At 42.8% G+C, this 23,917-nt stretch overlaps 1 protein-coding gene across 7 annotated transcripts in view; it reads right to left on the bottom strand.

The window, feature by feature from the left end:
• Window positions 1-23,917, bottom strand: part of ABLIM2 (actin binding LIM protein family member 2) — a 167,136-nt gene that overhangs the window by 64,998 nt on the left and 78,221 nt on the right. For all 7 annotated transcript variants that reach the window (XM_056555044.1, XM_056555046.1, XM_056555049.1 and 4 more), the window contains exons 4-7: window positions 23,625-23,740; window positions 12,353-12,479; window positions 8,527-8,620; window positions 3,759-3,846 (exon numbers count right to left, since the gene is read on the bottom strand). In XM_056555044.1, the coding sequence (XP_056411019.1) occupies window positions 3,759-3,846; window positions 8,527-8,620; window positions 12,353-12,479; window positions 23,625-23,740 (425 nt within the window). The remainder of the gene's footprint in view (window positions 1-3,758; window positions 3,847-8,526; window positions 8,621-12,352; window positions 12,480-23,624; window positions 23,741-23,917) is intronic.

Here is a 23,917-nt window from a genome sequence, read left to right as displayed (position 1 = left end):
ATAAATTGATCCCTGTTTAAAAATTTATAAAAAATTTTGTTATAAAAAATATAAATTCCGTTAAATACAATTTTTCCATCCCTATTGCATCTTTTATTTTTTTTATTTATTTTTTATTTTTTTGGTACCCAACAAATTAAAAAAAAAAACACCAAAGGGGCCAAAAATGCAATTTCCACTCAAAGGCAAAAACACCAGAAAAAACTTGAAAACTTAGGGAAAATCAGTGGCAGTTTTCCTGGTGTTTTTAAGCCTAAAAAAACGCAAGACAAAAACCTCAGTGGAATCCCAACCTTAATGCGATTTTCTGCTTTGGAAAAGCTATTTACAAATTAGAAAAATAAAAACCCAACCCAGAATGAAAAAAAATATATAAAAATACTACAGAGAGCTTTTACAAAGTGTGAAGGGCCCATTGATACTATGGAATTTCTGAGAGGAAATCCACTCCTAAATTCCAGTACATCAGCCTGCCATTGTTTTCAATGGAATTCTGCTGCATTATTTACCCTGCAGAATTTCCATGGCTGAATTTGTGCAGCAGAAATTCCAGTGCCCGCCGAAAGAATGAACATGTTTATTCTTTTAGTGGAGTTCTGTGTGCACTACATTGCTATTAATGGTGATGGTTCATGTCTGTGCGGTCCTAGGGTCAATGGGTTTGGGCAGCGCTCGCTGCAGACGGAATCTCCCTCCATAATGTGAATGGGCCCTTACTTTGAAGGACCCAGCACTTTTATACATGGATAACAAATTGATTTCAATGACTACTGTGTAATGCATCATTTTCCCTATAGGGAAGCAATAGGTAAACACTAACTGCCAGGTACCCCCACAGATTACAGATGATGTGCCAACATTAGGCTACCATATAATCAGCTTAAGCTAGCCATACACATTAGGTCAGCCAATGGCTATTAAAGTCCATTAAGTTCAACCTATAACGCTACTGTGTTCCTGTGTGCTGATCCAGAAGAAGAAAAAAAAACCTACTGAGGCTGATGCCAATTTCCCCATGCTGTGATGCTTAAAGGGGAACTCTGCTGCTCAGCGTTTGGAACAAACTGTTCCGCACGCTGGAGCCGGGAGCTCGTGATGTCATAGCCCCACCCCCTTATGACATCACATCCCGCCCCCTCAATGCAAGTCTATGGGAGGGGGCGTGATGGCTGTCACGCCCCCTCCCGTAGACTTGAATTGAGGGGGCGGGTGTGATGCATTGAGGGAGCGGGGCTATGATGTCACGAAATCCCAGCGCCGACTCCAGCGTTCGGAACAGTTTGTTCCAAACGCTGAGCAGCAAAGTACCCAGCAAAGTACCCCTTTAAGTCACTGGACAGGATCAAGAAGGGCCTGGATGCTTTCCTCGAAAAATATAATATTACAACCTATAGTTTATAGATTTGTGGGGATAGAACATTGATCCTGTGATTTATTCTGAAGGAATATTTCCTCTGTTTAATTGGCATCAGCCTCATAAGGGTTTTTTGCCTTCATCTGGATCAACACAGTAGTAACACAATAGAGATATAGGTTGACCTCGATGGACTCTTTTTTTTTTAAACCTTATGAACTATTGTACCTATGTAACATTGGGTGGTCGACCAGTCCCAATGAAATCGGAGTATTTAGCCAAAACATATCTAATGTGTAGGGCCAGCTTTAACTATGTAACTATGTAACTATCCTCGATCAACCACTATAGCAAGAACAAGCGGACAACCTTATAACCCCCGTTACCGTTTTTTTAAATGCAAGTAGTCATGATTAGAAATCAACTTAAAATACTATACATACATCTATGTGTTGTCTCCTATATACACAGCCTGGTTCTGCCCTCTCTTCCTGTAATCTAATGACAGTAGAAGTGATTTTCCAAGTTCCCCCCACATTACCATTATCTATATCTATGGGCAGGATAATAAATAGTTTTTCCCTCTATATATAAAAGGTCTATGGTTGGGAATATGATAGTGCAGTTTAGTTTCCGGACAGTATTATTGGAATAGTTTCACGTCACAGGTCCTGCTGTCAGCAGCGATGGATAAAATAAGACAAGGTCTTGTTATTAATGAACATGACAGTAATGTCCGACTGTTTCTAAATATAACATCTGTCTTTTACAATTGCATTGGCTATATACAGGTCTGTCCACTATTTATAGACAGAAAGTAGCAGAGCTAACTCCAGGGAATTGTTTAACACTGTCCTTCTTCACCATCCCCAAAGTATAACCTTTAGGTTGGTCGTGGCCCTATAAAATATAAAAAATCTACTACGTTGTGCTATATCTTCACTACCTATTTAACTATTCATTACCCTTATTGCAGTCCTTGACCATCGTATGCCATCGTATGCAATTCATTTCTGCACGTATATAAGGTGGGTAATTCCGTATAGACATTACTCCCCTGAGGAGACAAATACAACTCCGTCTGGCACCCTTGGACACATTTTACATCCTCTAGGGACTATACGTCCATGCATCTTTCACTCGGAAACATATGTCCCCCAAGCCCTACAGCACGCCCGGTTTCCGGTGCTCCCTCTACCTAAACAGACCATTTTTCACAAATAGCCACCATGCCTCATTGCTTTGCCATGTTGTTCTGAAGCCCTCCTGACCCTCTGGGTAAGTTTTACAACCTCTTTCTTACGAACCTAGTAGTCTTCCTCGTTCCCATTCCCTTCTGTCCCTTTGGAACCCTTTCCTGTCTCTTCTTCCTCCTTCTTTCTGTCCTCATCTCCTCTTCTTCCCATATGTTGCTTACACCAACCACATTGTTGTTTATTTTACCTACCCTGATCACATAGAATCTCGGACCTTGAGTTGACTAATTGATGTTTGAATTGTCATGTCTTTAACTATTCACTTTAATGTATTCAACATCCTGTCTTGTTACTGAATACCTGATTTTGTATTGTGATGGTACGCATCATCTGTGTGTACCCTATCGACAACCGCGTTTCTTACGATGCCTGTTTATTGATGGTGTTTTTGTACTTTACTTGAACTTTGTACTTTGAATAAAATTAATAAAACGTTAATATAAAAAAAAAAAAAAAAAAAGAATATAACTACTCCCCTGAGGAAGTTGCCTCTAGCAACGGAAAGCATGGGGTCTGGTGGAGCACGGACTTTTACATACCCTCATCCGCAAGCAAGTGTCTTTTAGTTAGACACTGGGTATTTATGCTTTCTACCTGATATACTTTACACATACTCTGCTAGTATCTGCCACATGCCAGTTTACTTATTGTCACTATTCGTTTATTAGGTTGTCAAGGGGGTACTTTAGCTTGGTTTGTGTACTATCAATTATTTTTCTACATGTTATTTATTTTTTGTTATGTGGTAATGTAATTTCTTGACTGTAAATTTTTCCGTGCTCCGCAACACCCCCCCCCCCCCACCCCCCACCCCAAATGCATGTCATGGTGTCCCGGTTATAGGGCACCTTTTTATGTGATTTTAGCTTGTTTTTGTATGTGTTGGCTATTTAATCAAATATAATTGTTTGCAACAATACAGGAATTCAGATATTTATTTGTTTGGGTGTGAATGCTAATTGCAGTTTTAGCCTCTTTTTCTTTCTTTGATAATTTGTTGTTTTGCCTACTGTATGCACCCCAGTATGTAATTATATTGTGCGGAGCCCCCCACTTTTATAGCTTCCATCGTAAGCCTTCATGCACCATACAGACTCATGTATAAGAGGTCTCATGGAGGGTACATGAGAAGACCACAGAATGCTCACCTTGCAGGTACATCTCCTCCCCCTCGGCAAACATCTGGTTGCAGCGGACACATCGTGCACAGGTTGGGTGATAGTGTTTTTCTCCAGCCTACAAGGAACCAGTAGAATTTGTTAGAATGTTTTTGTAACAATTCTTCTTCATATACATGTTACATGTCAGTGAAGGTCAATTGTCCCCTGAGTGAATGTAGTGGTAGCGCCCATGCTCCGCCACCTGTCTATGGGCCTTCCGTATATGACCACGTTTAGCACTTAGCAATGTTTGGAAGCCTAAAGAGAATAAATGGAGCGGCGGTCAAGCATGCACACCGATACTCTATTCACTCAGAAGACAATTGACTTCTGTTTTTGTGATCAGTCGGTGCCCCAGCGGTCGGACTCCACCAATGAGTTATCATAGTTTTTCCCTATCCACCAATAGTTATTATATATCTTCTTGTAAATAGGGAAAAACTTTAAATCTTGGGATAACCCTTTTAAAAAGGTTGTCTACACCTCAACTGAGCAGAAATCCATATGTTACCTAATGACTACCTTAAAGGGTTACGCCGATGGAAAACATTTTTTTTTTTTTTTTAAATGAACTGGTGCCAGAAAGTTAAACAGATTTGTAAATTACTTCTATTAAAATATCTTAATCCTTTTAGTAATTTTTAGCAGCTGTATACTACAGAGGAAATTCTTTACTTTTTGAATTTCTTTGTTGTGTTGTCCACAGTGCTCTCTGCTGACACCTCTGTCCGTGTCAGGAACTGTCCAGAGCAGCATAGGTTTGCTATGGGGATTTTCTCCTGCTCTGGACAGTTCCTGATACGGGCATCAGGTGTCAGAAGAGAGCTCTATGGACAACACAAAAAAGAAATTCAAAAAATAAAGATTTTCCTTTGTAGCAAACAGCTGCTAAAAAGTACTGAAAGGATTAAGATTTTTTAATAGAAGTAATTTCCAAATCTGTTTAACTTTCTGGCACCAGTTCATTAAAAAAAAAAAGTCCCCCCCCCCCCCCCCCAAGTACCCCTTTAAAGGGGTACTCCGCTGCTCAGCATGTGGAACAAACTGTTCTGAGCGCTGGAACCGGCGCCGGGAGCTCATGAAATCATAGCCCCACCCCCTTATGTCATCACGCCCCGCCCCCTCAATGCAAGTCTATGGGAGGGGGCGTGACGGCTGTCACGCCCCCTCCCATAGATTTGCAGTGAGGGGGCGCAGCGTGACATCGTGAGGGGGCATGGCTATGACGTCACAAGCTCCCGGCACCGGCTCCAGCATTCGGAACAGCTTGTTCCACATGCTGAGCAGCGGAGTACCCCTTTAAGTCAGAAGACTATCAGAAGAATTTTCTGTAGACCTAGGTGAATACACAGGTCAGTCTACCATAATAAGGCTGAAGCAAAATAATTTCAAGGGGTTTTCCTACCATTTCTTATGATGTTACATTTCTGGGATTTAGCATCAGTGGAGGTCCAGCTGCAGGAATCCTCTATGATTCATTAGAAGGGGCTGCAGTACTAGTACTGTTATAAAATCAAGTATAAACTTTAAGGGTATGTCCATATAGATTAAAAAAAAAATAATCTGTCACAAATCCGTCATGGATTTCAGCACAAATCCCCGTTAAATCTGGATTTTACTGTGGGTATCATTCTTATTAAATCCACAGGGGAATATATAAGACAAGTTAAAGGGGTATTCCAGGAAAAAAACTTTTTTTTATATATCAACTGGCTCCAGAAGGTTAAACAGATTTGTAAATTACTTCTATTAAAAAATCTTAATCCTTTCAATAATTATCAGCTGCTGAAGTTGAGTTGTTGTTTTCTGTCTGGCAACAGTGCTCTCTGCTGACATCTCTGCTTGTCTCGGGAACTGCACAGAGTAGAAGAGGTTTGCTATGGGGATTTGCTTCTAAACTGGGCGGTTCCCGAGACACGTGTCATCAGAGAGCGCGTAGACAGACAAGAACAACTCAACTTCAGCAGCTCATAAGTACTGACATGATTAACCCCTTAAGGACCGGGGGTTTTTCTGTTTTTGCATTTTCGTTTTTTGCTCCTTGCCTTTAAAAAATCATAACTCTTTCAAATTTGCACCTAAAAATCCATATGATGGCTTATTTTTTGCGCCACCAATTCTACTTTGTAATGACATCAGTCATTTTGCCCAAAAATCTACGGTGATGCGGGAAAAAAAATCATTGTGCGACAAAATTGAAAAAAAAAACGCTGTTTTGTAACTTTTGGGGGCTTCTGTTTCTACATAGTACATTTTTCGGTAAAAATGACACCTGGTATTTATTCTGTAGATCCATACGATTAAAATGATACCCTACTTATATAGGTTTGATTTTGTCTGACTTCTGGAAAAAATCATAACTACATGAAGGAAAATTAATACGTTTAAAATTGTCATCTTCTGACCCCTATAACTTTTTTTATTTTTCCGTGTATGGGGCGGTATGAGGGCTCATTTTTTGCGCCGTGATCTGAAGTTTTTAACGGTACCATTTTTGCATTGATATGACTTATTGATCGCTTTTTATTCATTTTTAAATGATATAAAAAGTGACCAAAAATTCAGACATTTCCGCATGCGGTGATACCATATATGTTTATTTTTATTTTTATTTACACTGTGTTTTTTTTATTATTGGAAAAGGGGGGTGATTCAAACTTTTAATAGGGGAGGAGTTAAATGATCTTTATTCACTTTTTTTTTTCACTTTTTTTTTGCAGTGTTATAGGTCCGATAGGGACCTATAACACTGCACACACTGATCTTCTATGTTGATCACTGGTTTCTCATAAGAAACCAGTGATCAACGATTCTGCCGCATGACTGCTCATGTCTGGATCTCAGGCACTGAGCAGTCATTCGGCGATCGGACAGCGAGGAGGCAGGAAGGGGCCCTCCCGCTGTCCTGTCAGCTGTTCGGGATGCCGCGATGAGCGCGCGGCTAAAGGGTTAATAGCGCGCGGCGCCGCGATCGGCGCTGCACGCTATTAGAGGCGGGTCCCGGCTTCACTATGACGCCGGGCCCGCCGTGATATGACGCGGGGTTACTGTGTAACCCCGCGTTATATCAGAAGAGCAGGACCAAGGACGTACCGGTACGTCCTTGGTCCTTAAGGGGTTAAGATTTTTTAATAGAAGTGATTTACAAATCTGTTTAACTTTCTGGAGCCAGTTGATATATAAAAAAAGTTTTTTCCTGGATAACCCCTTTAATTCCACATAACTTCTGACCTCTGACACTAAAACAGGTATAAGTTATCCCCTCTGTGATCGATTTTCCTCCTCCCGTTGTACATACACGACGGTCAAGAAAAAAAAAAGAAAAGTCTGTTTTCTCTTTCCAAAAATCACATGGCAGCCGCCACCTATTCTTTAGCTATGAGGCTTTGGGGAAGGGTGTCCTGTCTATTACCGGAGTCGCCATATCTGACAAACCAATTACTTAATAATTCATTCATAGCCCCATCTGCAGTGAAGATGCTCAGAACCAAAACTTGAGAAACAGCTGAGTCCTAAATCTCTACATACTGGGGAATAACGTGAAAAATAAATAAATATGAGAAACCTCCCACTAGGCATGAAAGGCGCTCAGACAAGTGTCGAGAAGATGTTCAATGAAATACAACAGAACCTAAAGGGGATATTTTTAGGCTGCAGTATTTACAGCCCTAGTTAAGAACTAATAAAGATATATATTTTATATATGGGGGGAGGGAGGTCACATTTAAAGGGGTACGCCGGTGGAAAACTTTTTTTTTTAAATTAACTGGTGCCAGAAAGTTTAACAGATTTGTAAATTACTTCTATTAAAAAATCTTAATCCTTTCAGTACTTTTTAGCAAATCTTTACAGAGGAAAATCTTTATTTTTTTACATTTCTTTTTTGTGTTGTCCACAGTGCTCTCTGCTGACACCTGGTGCCCATATCAGGAACTGTCCAGAGCAGGATAAAATCCCCAGAGCAAACCTATGCTACTCTGGACAGTTCCTGACATGGACAGAGGTGTCAGCAGAGAGCACTGTAGACAACACAAAAAAAATTCAAAAAGTAAAGAATTTCCTCTGTAGCATACAGCTGCTAAAAAGTACTAAAAGGATTAAGATTGTTTTAATAGAAGTAATTTACAAATATATTTCACTTTCTGGCAAAAAAAAAAGTTTTCCACTGGAGTACCCCTTTAAGGGTGTTAAACCCCAGGGTCATCAGTGGCCCGATGGTTTCAAATGTATTTTGTTCCCATAACTTATATACACACTAAAGACTTCAGAATGTCCAAAACAAACCAAAGAATATTTTACCAACAATACCAATAGGGCTCACCCTCTAATTGTATAGAACCAGCATCCATATTGAAAGAATTTGTCACAGTATTCTAATGAGGGGGGGTGCAAATGTTGAACATCCCACTGATTTTGAGTACACAAGCTCAATTGGGGTCCAATTGTCCCTCTACCACATAAAAGTGATTACAGTGCAGTGACATCCAGTGACTAGAGGTGATGTATTTGTTCACTTTGCCTTTTCTTCTCCATCTGGCCCAAGCCACCATGACACAATCTAGCAACCATGACTCTTCTCAGCAGAGTTTGCCATCCAGATAACTTTGGTTCCTTGCTTCTCCAGCACCCTCCTATTCCCCACCCTGTGCCTACGTATATAATTATACACTATACCAATATGGACAGGCAACATTCACCGGGGACAACCAATAATACATCATTCCACATAACAGTTGGGACGTTTTGGTGCATTTACCTCCAGCACTCGCCCCGTGATGAACTTCTCACAGTGATCACACTTTATGCCGAACATAGCATGATAGTCCATTTCACAATAAGGAATCCCATCTCTGCAAGAAAGACAAGACATTAAGGGTTGATATAATGGAATGATGCAATCTATAATCGGCATACAGTGCTACATAATACAACTGTAGTCAGTGTAGTAAAATTCCCATCTGATACAGTCATATACCACTTTATGATCAGAGGGCTGTCCAACCTCAGAGACTGCAGACAGGGGGGCCAGGACTACAGATGACCTCATTCACATCAATTTGGCTGTGCTTCAAATGCATGCACACCTGAGCGGCTGGGCCATTGATGGGCCAGGAGAAAAGGGAACGCAGCATCAAATCTTTCTCAAACTAGTGTGTGGGGCCCAATGGAATTAGCAGCATCTTCCTTACCCTCCTGCAACCCTGTAGCTCTTCTTACCCTATCTGCAGGGTCTAAGGAGCCTCCTCAGTAATTAAGAACTGATTGAAGAGGAGCAGGGTAAGTGTTACAAAGGGAGGAGGGGGTGCAGCTGCAGTTTCTCTCTAAACAAACCAGTGCCCATAAAGGCTGTCACCTAGCTTTCTGGACACCATGATATACACTCACTTGCCACTTTATTAGGTACACCTATTTGATTGCTTGTCATCTCAAATAGTTAGGCATGTAGATGTGGTCATGACAACTTAGGGGTACTCCCGTGGAAAACTTTTTATTTTATTTTATTTTATTTTTTTTAAATCAACTGGTGCCAGAAAGTTAAACAGATTTGTAATTTACTTCTATTTAAAAAGCATAATCCTTCCAGTACTTATTAGCTGCTGAATATTGAATAATTTGAATGCTGAATAATTTGAAACACATAGCTCTCTGCTGAATCACGAGCACAGTGCTCTCTGCTGACATCTCTGTCCATTTTAAAAACTGTCTAGAGTAGGAGAAAATCCCCATAGCAAACATATGTTGTTCTGGACAGTTCCTAAAATGGACAGAGATGTCAGCAGAGAGCACTGTGCTCGTGATGTCAGCAGAGAGCACTGTGTTCCAAAAAGAAAAGAATTTCCTCTTCAGTGTTCAGCAGCTAATAAGTGCTGGAAGGATTAAGATTTTTTAATAGAAGTAATTTACAAATCTGTTTAACTTTCTGGCACCGGTTGATTAAAAAAAAAAAAGTTTTCCACCGGAGTACCCCTTTAAACCAAGCATCAGAATGGGAAAGAAAGGGGATTTATGTAACTTTGAATGTACGGTTGCATGTTTGTTGGTCTGAGTTTTTTAGGAACTGCTGATCCACTGGGAAAATGATCCCAAAAATTTGAAAATGTCCAATGAGCAGCAGTTGTGTGGAAAAGACTGGTTGTATGGAGAATGAGAATACTGGTTTAAGATGACAGAAAGGCAACAGTATCTCAAATAACCACTCAATCAAGGTATGCAGAATATCTTCTCTGAACGCACAAGACATTGAATGTTGAAGCAGATGGGCTACAGCAACATAAGACCACACCGGGTGCCACAACTGTCAGCTAAAAACAGAAATTAAGGCTGCTATTAGCACAGTCTCACCATAATTGGACAAAGGAAGACTGGAAGAACATTGCCTGGTCTGAGGTGTCTCAATTCCAGCTGCAACATTTAGATGGTAGGGTCAGAATATGGCATGAACACCAGAGAAGCATGGATCCATCCTGCCTTGTATGAGTGGTTCATGCTAGTGGTGGAGGTGAAAAGGTTGGGGACATGTTCTTGGCACACCTTTGGCCTCTTAGTACCAATTGAGCATTGTTTCAACATGTCAGCCTACCTAAGTATTGATCTAGTAGGTAGAGGAGGGTGAACTTGCACTCGCTGTCCTTGTAGTCAATGAATTCACGGGTCCTCCGTGCAGCAGGGAGACGTTAGATGAGAGCGCTCAGAGGCTAACAGCCGTTTTCGCACACAGGCCGTTTTCGTGCCTCGAGGCACCCCATCAGTACTGCAATTTGGTAGCTATGGACTAAGTATCGACCGATATTGATTATTATTATTGATTGATTTTTAGAGCCGATACCGATAACCTGTGAACTTTCAGGCCGATAACTGATAACTTATACCGATATTTCGTGCATTTTAACATGCCCCCAAATATCCTTGGTAAAATGAGGGTGTGTGCGGGTATACCCTGATAAACTGTTTCTGGCCCCGCAGAAGCCGCTGCAGATCAATGATTTAAAGCGGGCGCTCTAAATCAATGAACTGCAGCGGCTTTTGCAGGGCCAGAAACAGTTTATCAGGCCGCCACTCGCTTCTCTCCCCCTGCCTGTCCTGAGTCCAACCACCGACGCTGCCCGATTGCCTCCCCCCCCCAGCCTATCCTCTGGCCAGAGACCGCTGCCGCCGCTGCCCCATTGCCTCCCCCATCCCTGGTTTTAAAATTACATGTTCCCGGGGTCCGAGCTACTTCTGGCTCCGGCGGCGTCCTGAGCTGTCACTGTGCACCAGGCCACTGACGGTGATGTCGCATTGAGGACGTCATTCGTCATTGCACAGCAACAGCGCAGGACGCCGCAGGAGCCAGAAGTAGCGTGGACCCCGGGAACAGGTAATTATAAAACCAGGGATGGGGGAGGCAATGGGGCAGCGGCGGCGGCGGTCTCTGGCCAGAGGATAGGCAGGGGGAGGCAATTGGACAGCGGCAGTGGTTGGACTCAGGACCCCAGGACAGGCAGGGGGAGAGAAGCGGGCTGCGGCGGCGGTCTCTGGCCCCGCAAAAGCCGCTGCAGTTCATTGATTTAAAGTGCCCGCATTATCTGCATTATTGGCAAGGTTAGATGCCGATACCGATAACTTACAAAATCATGAATATCGGCCGATAATATCTGCCAACCCGATAATCGGTCGATCCCTACTATGGACACTGGGAACTACTGCCCTATTAGCTCACACTGGTGCGCTTGTTAGTAATTGTGCTCTCTGTTTCTCTTTTCTTTTGTATACTTTTTTAAACAACAACAAAAAACCTGGTCTGAAATGGCTGGAGGTGCTCAACCCAAAATGCAGTTGTGCATTTATACTGGGGGAGCAGATCCTGCTGGCCCCTTGTTTTTGCTTATTATGCACAGGTTGGTTAGCTTTAGGTCCCGCGCCATTTGAGAAACCTTGGCATTGGTGTGTGGGCTCTGGTGTGTCCTTCATATAAGGATACACTGGCGAATGTCTCAATTTTAACATCAGTGTTGAGGGATAGCCAATGTCATTGTATACATCTACCACAGTAGTGCACCTAAATTTCTGTATTGTATTATTCTTTTGTATACTACCTGAGTATTGTTTGGGACCATATCCATTTTCTCTTTATGACCACAGTGGACTTATCCTCTTATGGCTTCTTCCAGCAGGATGTCACAAAGATCACATCATCTCATACATGACAATGAGGTCACGATACTCCAATGGCCTCCACAGTCACCACATCTCAATCCAATAGATCACTTTTGGGATGTGATAGAACAAGAGATTGTCATCATGGATGGGCAAATTTGTAGTATAGACCTGAATCTCTTAGTAATGTTTCCAGCACCTTGTAGAAAGTATGCCACCAGGAATGAAGGCAAAAGAGGGTTCAACCCAGGACTTGCAAGGTGTAATCAATAAAGTGGGCAGTGACTGTAGAACATAGGTCTGCACTGTAATGTAATAGTAGACTGATATGCCATTCAGTGTGAGAAGAGATGTGAAACAAAATCTATGGCAAAATAATGGCGGTCATATGTGGTTATCATTAAGAACATGCTACCCATGTTGGTGTGTGATGCCCCTGTACTTACTTGCTAATATATTCTGCTTTTAAGTGGACACCACAGGTCTTGCATTTGAAGCAGTCCAAGTGCCAGTGTTTTTCCAGAGCAACCAAAGACTGGCCATTTTTTATTTCCAAACCGCAACCACCACAGTCTGTAAATGGTGAAAAATAGCACATTGTCAGCCTGATGGTACAACATTATATGGTGTAACAAAGTTTTCAGTCTCCACTAGAGGGAGCTCACTGTCTACTCATTTTACAGCTCTTGTTGAGTACAGAAATGACAGGAATAATCCATATGTAGTTAGCCCCCCCTGATGGTGGACACTCTTATCATGCAACTTTGTGGCTGTGTAAGGGAAAGTGGCAGATTTAAAACGCAAAGGGACAAATTTTGTAATCACATTTGTTTCATAATTTGCATTTTTTAAAGTTAAAATAGCGTAAACTAAATTTACTATATGTTTATGTCAGGGTATTTAAAAATTGGTTCCTGGTACGGCCCTGACAAAATAGGCATGGCCTGCATGGTAAATTTATGAACTTAGTTGTGAATGACAGAATAGTGGGTACAGAACTGGAGAATAATACAGGATATAACTCACATTCAGTGCAGGATAAGTAATGTATGTACACAGTGACTCCACCAGCAGAATAGTGAGTGCAGCTCTGGAGTATAATACAGGATATAACTCAGAGTCAGTACAGGATAAGTAATGTAATTTATGTATACAGTGACTCTACCAGCAGAATAGTAAGTGCAGCTCTGGAGTATAATACAGGATATAACTCGGGATCAGTACAGGATAAGTACCATATTGTAATGTATCTACACAGTGACCTCACCAGCAGAATAGTGAGCACAGCTCTGGAGTATAATACAGGATATAACTCAGCGTCAGTATAGGATAAGTAATGTAATGTATGTACACAGTGACCCCACCAGCTGAAAAGTGAGTGCAGCTCTGGAGTATAATACAGGATATAACTCAGGATCAGTACAGGATAAGTAATGTAATGTATGTACACAGTGATCTCACCAGCAGAATAGTGAGTGCAGCTCTGGAGTATAATACAGGATGTCCTCATGAGGGGACAAGAACTTCGCCTTATTAACATCTACGGCCCACAGTCTAAGTGGGACCGGAAGTGTCTCTTTATGAGGATCAAGCCCTATCTTTTTACAAGTCGGCAGGTGGTCTTTGGAGGGGACTTTAATGCTGTCACGAGGCCCCAAGACAGGGGAGGTGCCAGAGACAAGCTGACTTATGATAGCGTCGCCCTTAATAGCATAGCGAGTGAGGCTCGCCTGGTGGATGTCCACATCTGGCACACCCCAGGCCACGCGGGTTTCACCTATCATAGGGGTAGTTGTAGGTCTAGGATAGACAGGTTTTATTTAAAGGAGGAAGCCGTCTCTTCAGCAGTGTCTGTTGTTGAGGTGGAGTTCTCCGATCACTGTTTAATTTTGTTTTCTCTGAATGTCACAGAGACCCCCCAGATGGGCAGAGGCTATTGGAAGTTGAATTCGTCTCTCTTGGAAGAAGCGGAGATAAGACAGTCCTTTGAGGATTTTCTTCAGAGCCAGGTACCATTGCTGGGCCTTTGTAGCAGTAAGTCAGAGTGGTGGGAGATCTTCAAGGAAAGGGTTGCGAGATTCTTCCGCCAGCTCTCGGGCCTCAGAAGCCTAAACAGGTACTGCTTGTACCAGGGCCTGAGGAAGAAACTTGAGCACCTTGTCTCGACTGGAGGTAGTCGTGATGATATCTCCAGAGTGAAGTCCTTGCTGATGAAGTGCCAGTACGATAGGCACGCATCTTTGGTTTTTGAGAGGGATTACGGGAAGTACCGCTCGCCCGACCCTTACAGAAACTGCAAGATGTCAGTGAATAGTAAAGTAGTCTCAGGACTGATTGATAGTACGGGATCCTTGAAAAGGTCCAGATCAGGGATCCTGGAGGTCGTCAGATCCTTCTACTCGCACCTCTTGGGAAGGAAGGATCTAGATCGAGATAAGGTATCAGCTTTCTTGGCTGAAACCGTCCCTGAACCAGGAGTAGACCCCTCTCTTGACGTTTTGACAGAGATGATCCGGGAAGAGGAAGTCAGGATGGCTATTGATGGGCTTGCCCTCAAGAAGTCACCCGGTCCGGATGGCTTAACATCTGAGTTCTATAAGACCTTTAAGGACACTTTGGTTCCCCTCTTGACCGCGGTTTTTAATGAGTGTCTATCCTCGGGCACTCTGCCAAAGTCAATGAGGAGGTCAGCGCTGATCATCCTGTCAAAGGGTAAAGACCCGTCCCACATTGAGAATTGGCGTCCCATAGCACTTCTCAATGCGGACAGAAAGATTCTGGCAAAAGTGCTGTTTAACCGGTTGGTGGAGTTTGCACCCCGGCTCCTTTCGGGGGCTCGGCATTGCTCTGTTCCGGGCCGCAGTACATTTAGTGCTGTACTCAGTGTCCGGGAGGCTGTGGAGCAGGGTAGGGCTGGCCACTGGAAGGGGTACTTGATGTCCTTGGATCAGGCAAAAGCGTTTGATCGGGTTAACCATGAGTACCTCTGGTCTGTCCTTCTGAGATATGGTCTGCCAGGGGGGTTTGTTGATTGGCTTAAGACCTTGTATGTAGGGGCAGAGAGTTTCCCGCTTGTGAATGGTTGGATTGGCTGCTCTTTTGAGGTTGGGTCTGGTGTCCGTCAGGGTTGTCCTTTGAGCCCTTTGCTGTACGTGTTTGCAATCGATCCTTTCCTTAGAAGAATTGATTGTGGACCGTTGGCGGGGGTGAGAATGGACCTGGTGGTGCCGGATTTGGCTCTGAGGGCGGTAGCGTATGCTGATGATGTCACCGTGTTTGTCTCCTCACAAGAGGAAGGCCAATGGGTGATGTCAGAGGTGGACCGCTACTCGGAGGCATCCGGGTCCAAGATCAATCAGGATAAGTGTGAGAGTCTCTGGCTGGGAGGGGGAGATCCTGATTTTGATCTCCCGGACGCCCTTCCAGAGCCCCAGGAATCCGCAAAAGTCCTCGGCATCGAATTTGGTCAAGGGGATTACCCCAAACAAAACTGGGAAAGCAGGCTTAAGATCGCCGCTCAGAAGGTGGATCAGTGGAAGGGTTGGTCTTTGACCCTCCGGGAAAGGGTTAACCTGATGAAAACTTTCCTGCTCCCTTTGCTGATATATCTGGGCAATGTATGCATGTTGCCAGAACCTCTTTGGACCCGGGTCTACAGTGTGTTCTTCCAAATGTTATGGGGGAATAGACTGAACCTAGTGAAGAGGGAGGTTACTTACCGTACGAGGAGACTAGGGGGGTTGTGTATGGTCAATCCTGTGGTGTTCCTAGTGAATACCTTTCTTAAGACCAATATAGCAAACCTCTGGTCAGAGAGGGCTCCTCCGTGGGTATCCTCCTGTAGGGGATGGTTTCGGCCTTTCTTCCAGGAATGGGAGACAGGAGGGCAAGTGAAGGATCTTCGCACACCACACGGGCATCTCCCGGTTTATGCTACCCCGGTTCTGAAGGTTATTCGTCGGTGGGGTCTGGGGATGTGGGAGATTAGGACTCTGTCGAGGAAATTCCTTGACAAGAGGGTCCTGTCTTCTCATTTCCAGAGGCCATTGGCGCTCAAGGACTGCCCAAGTCGGGATCTGGAGGTGGGTTTAGAGCTTTTGAATTCTATCAGGATCCCCTTGAAGTTTTGGGACTTGACTTGGCGCTGCTTCCATGGGAAACTGTGTGTGAGGGACAATCTGAAGTGCAGGAGCTCTGATGACCGGGGATGTCCCCGCGAAGAGTGTGGAGGCATGCTGGAAAGCATGGAGCATTTTCTGCTTCATTGTCCCTTTAACACAGAGGTTTACAACAGGGTGGGCGCTTCCATTGGTTGGCCTCGGCTGGCCAGTCTCTCCTATGCGGAATGGGCCTATGGGGCATTCAGGAACCTTGGAGGCTGGGACCGGTGCACTTTATTCCTAGTCAGCTCAGTGGTCAGGTATTACACGTGGAACGCACGGTGTTTAGTGTCGACGCAGCGTAAAATCCTCCCTGTGGGTGAGGTGGTTAGGAACATTCTTGGTGACCTGGTGAAGGTGCGTTCTCTGGAGTACGAGAGGCTGGGTGCTGGCAGGGCCTCTCGTCTGTGGAGGGGCTCTGCCTTTAAAGTGCCTTAGCCTGTTGTCTCCCCCTGGTGGTGGGCTGATGCTGGCACATTAGTCTTTTTGTTTTGTGCTGTAGATATATGGTGATATAGGGCTTGCAGGCACTGAACTTGAGCTTTAGGGGTTTGTGTGATTGAAAAGCCTTATTGTTGTTTGTTGTTTGGTTTGTATAGTTTGCATTATTTTGTATATATTTGTTTTGTTTGTACATTTATGTATATGTGTATATATGTATATATATATATATATATATATATATATATATATATATATATATTGTGTTTTTTTTCTAGGGGTTGTGTTGTGTTGGGGTTCAGTGTTAGGTTGGGTGGTGGGTAGATGGGGGGAGGGGGGTTTCTGTGTGGGACTTTTTATAAAAAAAAAAAAAAATCCTGGACTGGTTCATGGACGTCTGTTATCATGTACTGGGGGCATGGGATGCGGGACCAGCTCAGGGCCAAAAAAAAAAATAAAATAAAAAATAAAAAATACATTGTATATTCTGTTTTTCTGTTTGCGGTGTTTGTTGGTGGTTTGACATATTTATTATTTTGGGTGGGGAAATGCAACCGGACCAGTTTTTTAGTTATTATTGTTGTTATTATTATTACTGTTATTATTATTACTGTAAGTATTATTATTATTGTAGAGTGTTTAGTAGTTGTTGTTATTATAGCGGTGTGTTTGGTGAGAATGAGGCTGGACCAGAAGATACTTGGTTGGACATTTTTGGACTAATATGGACTCATTTTTGTATATATTATACAGGTGTATGTTGTTTGTATTATTGTTATGGTGATGTTTGTTCTTTTTGTAATGTTTTATATTTTTTAATAAAAGATCTACAGGATGTAACTCGGGGTCAGTACAGGATAAGTAATGTAATGTATGTACACAGTGACCTCACCAGCAGAATAGTGAGTACAGCTCTGGAGTATAATACAGGATGTAACTCAGGGTCAGTACAGGATAAGTAATGTAATGTATGTATACAGTGACTCCACCAGCAGAATAGTGAGTGCAGCTCTGGAGTATAATACAGGATATAACTCGGGATCAGTACAGGATAAGTACCATATTGTAATGTATCTACACAGAGACCTCACCAGCAGAATAGTGAGTACAGCTCTGGAGTATAATCCAGGATATAACTCAGGGTCAGTACAGGATAAGTAATGTAATGTATGTACACAGTGACTCCACCAGCAGAATAGTGAGTGCAGCTCTGAAGTATAATACAGGATATAACTCAAAAGCAGTACAGGATAAGTAATGTAATGTATGTACACAGTGACCTCACCAGCAGAACAGTGAGTACAGCACTTGAGTATAATACAGGATATAACTCAGGATCAGTGCAGGATAAGCTATGTAATGTATGTACACAGTGACTCCACCAGCAGAACAGTGAGTACAGCTCTGGAGTATAATATAGGATATAACTCAGGATCAGTGCAGGATAAGCAATGTAATGTATGCAAACAGTGACCCCTCCTGCAGAATAGTGAGTACAGCTCCAGAGTAGAATATAAGAAGCAACTCAGGATCAGTACAGGAAATGTACTGTAAGGGTAGCAAGAGCTGTAGGCACAAAATGGGCCGGGTCACCGGCTGATAGGGTATTTTACGCTGTGGATCCGTTAAGTGTGACACTACCCTAATGCATGTACACAGTGACTCCACCTGCAGAATAGTGAATGCAGTTCTGGAGTATAATATGGGATGTATAGATCAATACGGTAATGCAACAAACTTTATTAACAAATGTACTTATTACTGTAAAGTGGTGTGTTAAGATAAACATACGCTGTAGGGATCAGAAGCTGTGTTGTAGACAATGTACATTCTGAAATAAGCTAAGCCTTGCCATAGCTTGGTAGTAAAGTGCCAGGCTGGCTGTCACACTGTGTACGGTACATGTCATTCTCTAGGCTTTACATATTTGCAGAGTCTCTTGCCGCCGCCGCTCATCCCTCTGTATGTCAGATCTAATGACTAATCTTGTGAACCCCCCGCTGTGTTCCAAGTCCATTCCACATCTGCTTCTCTGCACTAACCAAACATTTCTCCCTCTATGCATTTACTGAAGCTCCATTTACTCCATCCAGATAAACAGATCTAGAATCCTAATGTCAGGATGTGTTAGAATTAACCAATACTAGATTTTTTTTTATAGTGTTGGATATAAGTTATAAAACAAGTGAAGGTGATCTGTGTTTGTTGTTTGGATATACTGCCTGCACACAATATATCTGCTTTATTTCATACCAAGTTTTAATTACCTTTATTTCTGCTTTTTTTGTACCAGGTTGTAATAATAATAATAATAATAACAATAATAATATTATTATTTATTTATTTATTCTTATAGTGCCCTTGGTAATGGAGTAAAGTAAAAATTAGGTTTTGCAGGGTAATTTATCTCAACCTTACAAGCGCAGTAAAAATATCTTTATGCATCAGGGATCAAGATGGCAGATGGCGCTGGCTACCTCTGTAGGTAGAGTGAAATTTTTATTTTTTTTGAGAGCTCTACTGTGTGGCGATGGGTGAAATGAAACAGAGGTATGAGCCAGCACTTACGCAGGACTAACTTTTATTAGAAAAAGAAGTCAAAAGGTAAAACAGGACAACGCGTTTCGGCGCTCACTCGCGCCTTCCTCAGGTCCACAATCACAAATTTGTGTAGTCCTGGCCAGGGTTCCTGCGGGCTCAACCAAAAATGGATGTACAATGGATATTTAATAAAAATTATAATTTAATAATTGATTAAAAAGGTCACATATAAACAGTCACAGGGCCCTTGTGATGTACAAATACCCAATATTACTATAATAAAGAAGAAATCCTGCAAAGTAAAAAAACACACAAATAAAATGTCCCAGAAAATAAAGTCTTATAATAATGCAGATCTTAATGATGTGGTATAATGAATACTGTGGTAATAAAAATACTGAAAAATATATATGGATTGGTGTAAAAACAATTAGTTTTTGATGAGTTTTTGATGAGATATGACTTGGAGCAATCTATCACAGAGAAATAATAATCACATATGGTGTGGTTATTATACCGCTCACTAGCTTACTGTACAGATCTGGGTTAATGGCACGTTTTATGGCTTGTAGCATGCAAGCCCCGGTCGTCAGCTCCACTCTTGTTATCCGGTCAGCTCTGCAGTGGCTCCCCCACACTGAATACAAACGGCCCCAATCGAGCCTCAGTGTGGACCACGTCTGGTCTCACCAATCCAGCGCACGGCAAGAGCGTGAACAGTGAGTCTCGTTGGAGTTGGAGTCTGACGCCACAGGTCAGCTGATCGATCTCCAGCTTGTATAGTGAAGTGCTGATGTAATTGTGGTGAGGGGTGTGATGGAAGGGCAGATGTTGTAACCCTTAGAGCAGATGTTATTAACCCTTGGCATTCGTGATGCCAGGGCGTGGTTATCCTCTATACCACTCAAGGTTTGGCCGCTGGTTCCTGGGCCAGGCGCAGGGCAAATAATCACTCCGATGCAAGGTTACAGAACAACGGCAGCTTTACTGAGGCAGACAGATGGTATAGTCTTTACAGCTCCGTTAGGCCCAAGGAGATGACCAGTGACTTTAGGAGACTTGCGGGCTCGCTGGGACTTGTAGTGTACTTGCACTCAATTATGCAGTCCCATACTAACTTTAGACATGATTATTCTGACTAGACTTCTCCCCTGTAATTGCTTACCAGGTTTTGACTTTCACCTGAAGGGGGCTCACTTATGATCGAACTGTGGCTGCGTGGTTAGGCCTTGGTCTCCCTTAGCAACACCAGACACTCTCAGGTCTTTATTGTACTGTACTGTACTAAGCATGAACTCTACTCCTCTCCTTGACTGACTAGGCTAGCTCCTCCCTGGATATATATGGGAGCAATTTGGAGGACTCCCATAGGTCACCTACAAGTCACCTGGTACTGGCACCTTCCTTGGTTACAGATGCTCAGTAACAACATTTAAAGGTATAAACACTTATTTACCACATTACTATATTAACTCTACACAACATAAGAGGGTGATGAGAGTCCTGAGGAGTGTGGGGCCAGGGGACTGGGACTGAGTCTACCTGAAGGGACCAAACAGTGTACAGAAGGGCCACTTCTGTACTGGGCCACCACATAATAAAACACTGATCTAATAAAACGCTGATGGAAGCGTTATAGTAAGGTGAGAGTATTAAAGTTGAGGAGATTGCAGAACGCTGATATTGCAGGTCACTGATGTCTCCAAATGCATGCAATGTGCAGCACAATGTGAATCAACTGCAGTGGATCCTGGCTCCAGTAGAGATAACAATCCTATGCAGTAATAGGAATAATAGTCCAGAACATGGTTATAGGGGGACTAAACTGTCCTTTGCAGCCTCATATAAATAGTGCTCAATAAGGAATAATAAACACCTCCAGATCTGGATGTTTTTATAATTTTTTTATTATTTTTGTATTACCGTATATACTCGAGTATAAGCCGAGTTTTTCAGCACAATTTTTCGTGCTGAAAACACCCCCTCCGCTTATACTCGAGTGAGCTCTCCGCCTGTCAATCCCTTCATCAGTGGTCTTCAACCTGCGGACCTCCAGATGTTGCAAAACTATAACTCCTGTCCGGGCATGCTGGGTGTTGTAGTTTTGATACCTCTGGAGGTCCACAGGTTGAAGACCACTGAGGCCTTCGTAATCATCCAGCCCCCCCCCCCCCTTTGTTTTGTACTCACCTCCAATCGGCGGGAAGTTAGGGTGAGCTGGTCCGTCTATGCTGCAGGGACCGTCCGGTGGGGAGGATTAGTCATTGCGGGCTGTCCATTTTCTCCGGGGGGGGCTCTTCTCCGCGCTTCAGGCCCTGGAATAGTGACGTTGCCTTGACGATGACGCACAGGGACCTTCATGCGCAATGTCCCTGTGCTTCGTCGTCAAGGCAACGTCACTAGTCCGGGCACGAAGTGCGGAGAAGAGTCCCCCCCTGGTGAAAATGGACAGCCCGCAACAACTAACCATCCCCACCGGACGGTCCCTGCAGCATAGATGGCCCAGACCAGCTCACCCTAACTTCCCGCCGAGGGGAAGCTGGATGATGACGAAGGCCGCAGTGGTCTTCATCAACCTGCGGACCTCCAGAGGTTTCAAAACTACAACTCCCAGCATGACTGGACAGCCGATGGCTGTCTTTATTGAGCACTATTCATATAAAGCTACAAAGCTTTTTTCCCCCTATAACCATGTTCTGGACTATTATAAATTTTTCTGCATAGGATTGCTATCTCTACTGGAGCCAGGATCCACTGCAGTTGATTCACATTGTGCTGCACATTGCATGCATTTGGAGACATTAGTGACCTGCAATATCAGCGTTCTGCAATCTTCAATACTCTCCCCTTACTATAACGCTTCCATCAGTGTTTTATTACATCATCGCTTCACTATACCAGCTGGGAATCGATCAGCCGACCCGTGACGCCAACTTCGCCGAAACTCACTGTTCACGCTCTTGCCGGATCGGTGAGACCAGACGTGGTCCACACTGAGGCTCCATTGGAGCCGTTTGTATTCAGTGTGGGGAGCCACTGCAGTGAACTGGATAACAAGAACGGACGCCCGGGACTTGCATGCTACAAGCGATACAACGTGCCATTATCCCAGATCTGCACACTAAGCTGGTGAGCGGTATATTAACCACACCATATGTGATTATAATTACTCTGTGATAGATCAAGAACTTGCTATCTAATTGTTTTTACACCGGTCCATATATATTTTTCAGCATTTTTTATTACCACCGTATTCATTACACCACATCATTAAGATCTGCATTATTATAAGACTTTATTTTTTGGGACATTTTATTTGTGTGTTTTTTACTTTGCAGGATTTCTTCTTTATTATTGTAATATTGGGTATTTGTACATTACAAGGGCCCTGTGACTGTTTATATGTGATCTTATTTAATTAAAGGGGTATTCCAGGCAAAAACTTTTTTTTGTATATCAACTGGCTCTGGAAAGTTAAACAGATTTGTAAATTACTTCTATTAAAAATCTTAATCCTTCCAATAGTTATTAGCTTCTGAAGTTGAGTTGCTCTCTTCTGTCTAACTGATGACTCACGTCCCAGGAGCTGTGCAGCTCCTATGGGGATATTTTCCCATCATGCACAGCTCCCGGGACATGACATCATCATTGAGCAGTTAGACAGAAAACTTCAGAAGCTAATAACTATTGGAAGGATTAAGATTTTTTAATAGAAGTAATTTACAAATCTGTTTAACTTTCCGGAGCCAGTTGATATATAAAAAAAAGTTTTTGCCTGGAATACCCCTTTAATTATAAAATAATAATTTTTATCAAATATCCATTGTACATCCATTTTTGCTTGAGGTACTGGGACTCTGATTTTCTTTATATTCTACTATTTACCACACCTGCGGGTACAGGTTTACCCAGTTAACTTCATACAATTTTTGTTGTTGAGCTGTCCATACATTTAGATACTGATTCAGTTTCTGACATGCAAAATTATTCAGTGTAAGAATGCTGGGAGAGTTCAGCTCTGAAGCTTGTAGAATTGTGTATGCAGCTCTGGAGTATAAATAATAAAGTGCAGGCTGTAACTCAAGATCGGTAATGTAAAGGATTACAAAGTTGATCAGCATTTTATGTAGATTCTATTCAGATATAATCTGTAAAATCAGGTTCAGACTGTGTATGCTTTAAGGGTGTATTCACACATATTGGATCAGATGTGGATTGGAAGCTGCAGTTGTGCATTTTACAAGGCATTAAAAAATAGAATGAAGAATTGCCTAGTAAAATCTGCAATTGCGGATCCTGTGTGTGTGAATACACCTTAGTATAGGGGATACCAGGCTGATGGGTGGGGGGGGGGGGGGGGTCAGCACACGGAAATGTTTGGCGGCTCTATAGAGAACGAATAGAGTGCTGGTCACTCAGTTAATTCCCAAAAAAAAGAAAAAAAAAATATTTTCTCCCCATTCTTAGGATCAATGGGGGTCCACGCGGTCGGACTCCCACTGATCAGCTTGTTATCCCCCTAACCATAACTTCTCAGGATGGGATTAATACTTTAAAGTAACCAAAGGAAACTTACTTCTCAGGGACTGGATAGAGATATTGCTGTTGCCAACAGTGGGGGAGACCGTACATTTTTGGCATACGCATGACTTGCCATTAAAAGTAACACGATCACCAGGTGGGAATGGGCTTCTAAAACACAGAGAATAGATGTATTAGTGACACCCTGTATTCTAAGCACTACAGTAGTAAAACTGCTAAATGTATGGTGCCATAAGGCTAGGTTTCCACTAAGTTTTTTTGGGCAAATCCACTTGGATTTTTTCAGTTTGACATTATTTTTTATCCTTTTGGTGTTTTTCAGCTATT

The sequence above is a fragment of the Hyla sarda genome, chromosome 1, assembly GCF_029499605.1.
Source record: "Hyla sarda isolate aHylSar1 chromosome 1, aHylSar1.hap1, whole genome shotgun sequence".
In the NCBI taxonomy this organism is placed as follows: Eukaryota; Metazoa; Chordata; class Amphibia; order Anura; family Hylidae; genus Hyla; species Hyla sarda.
This window is presented reverse-complemented; position numbering and strand designations above follow the sequence as displayed.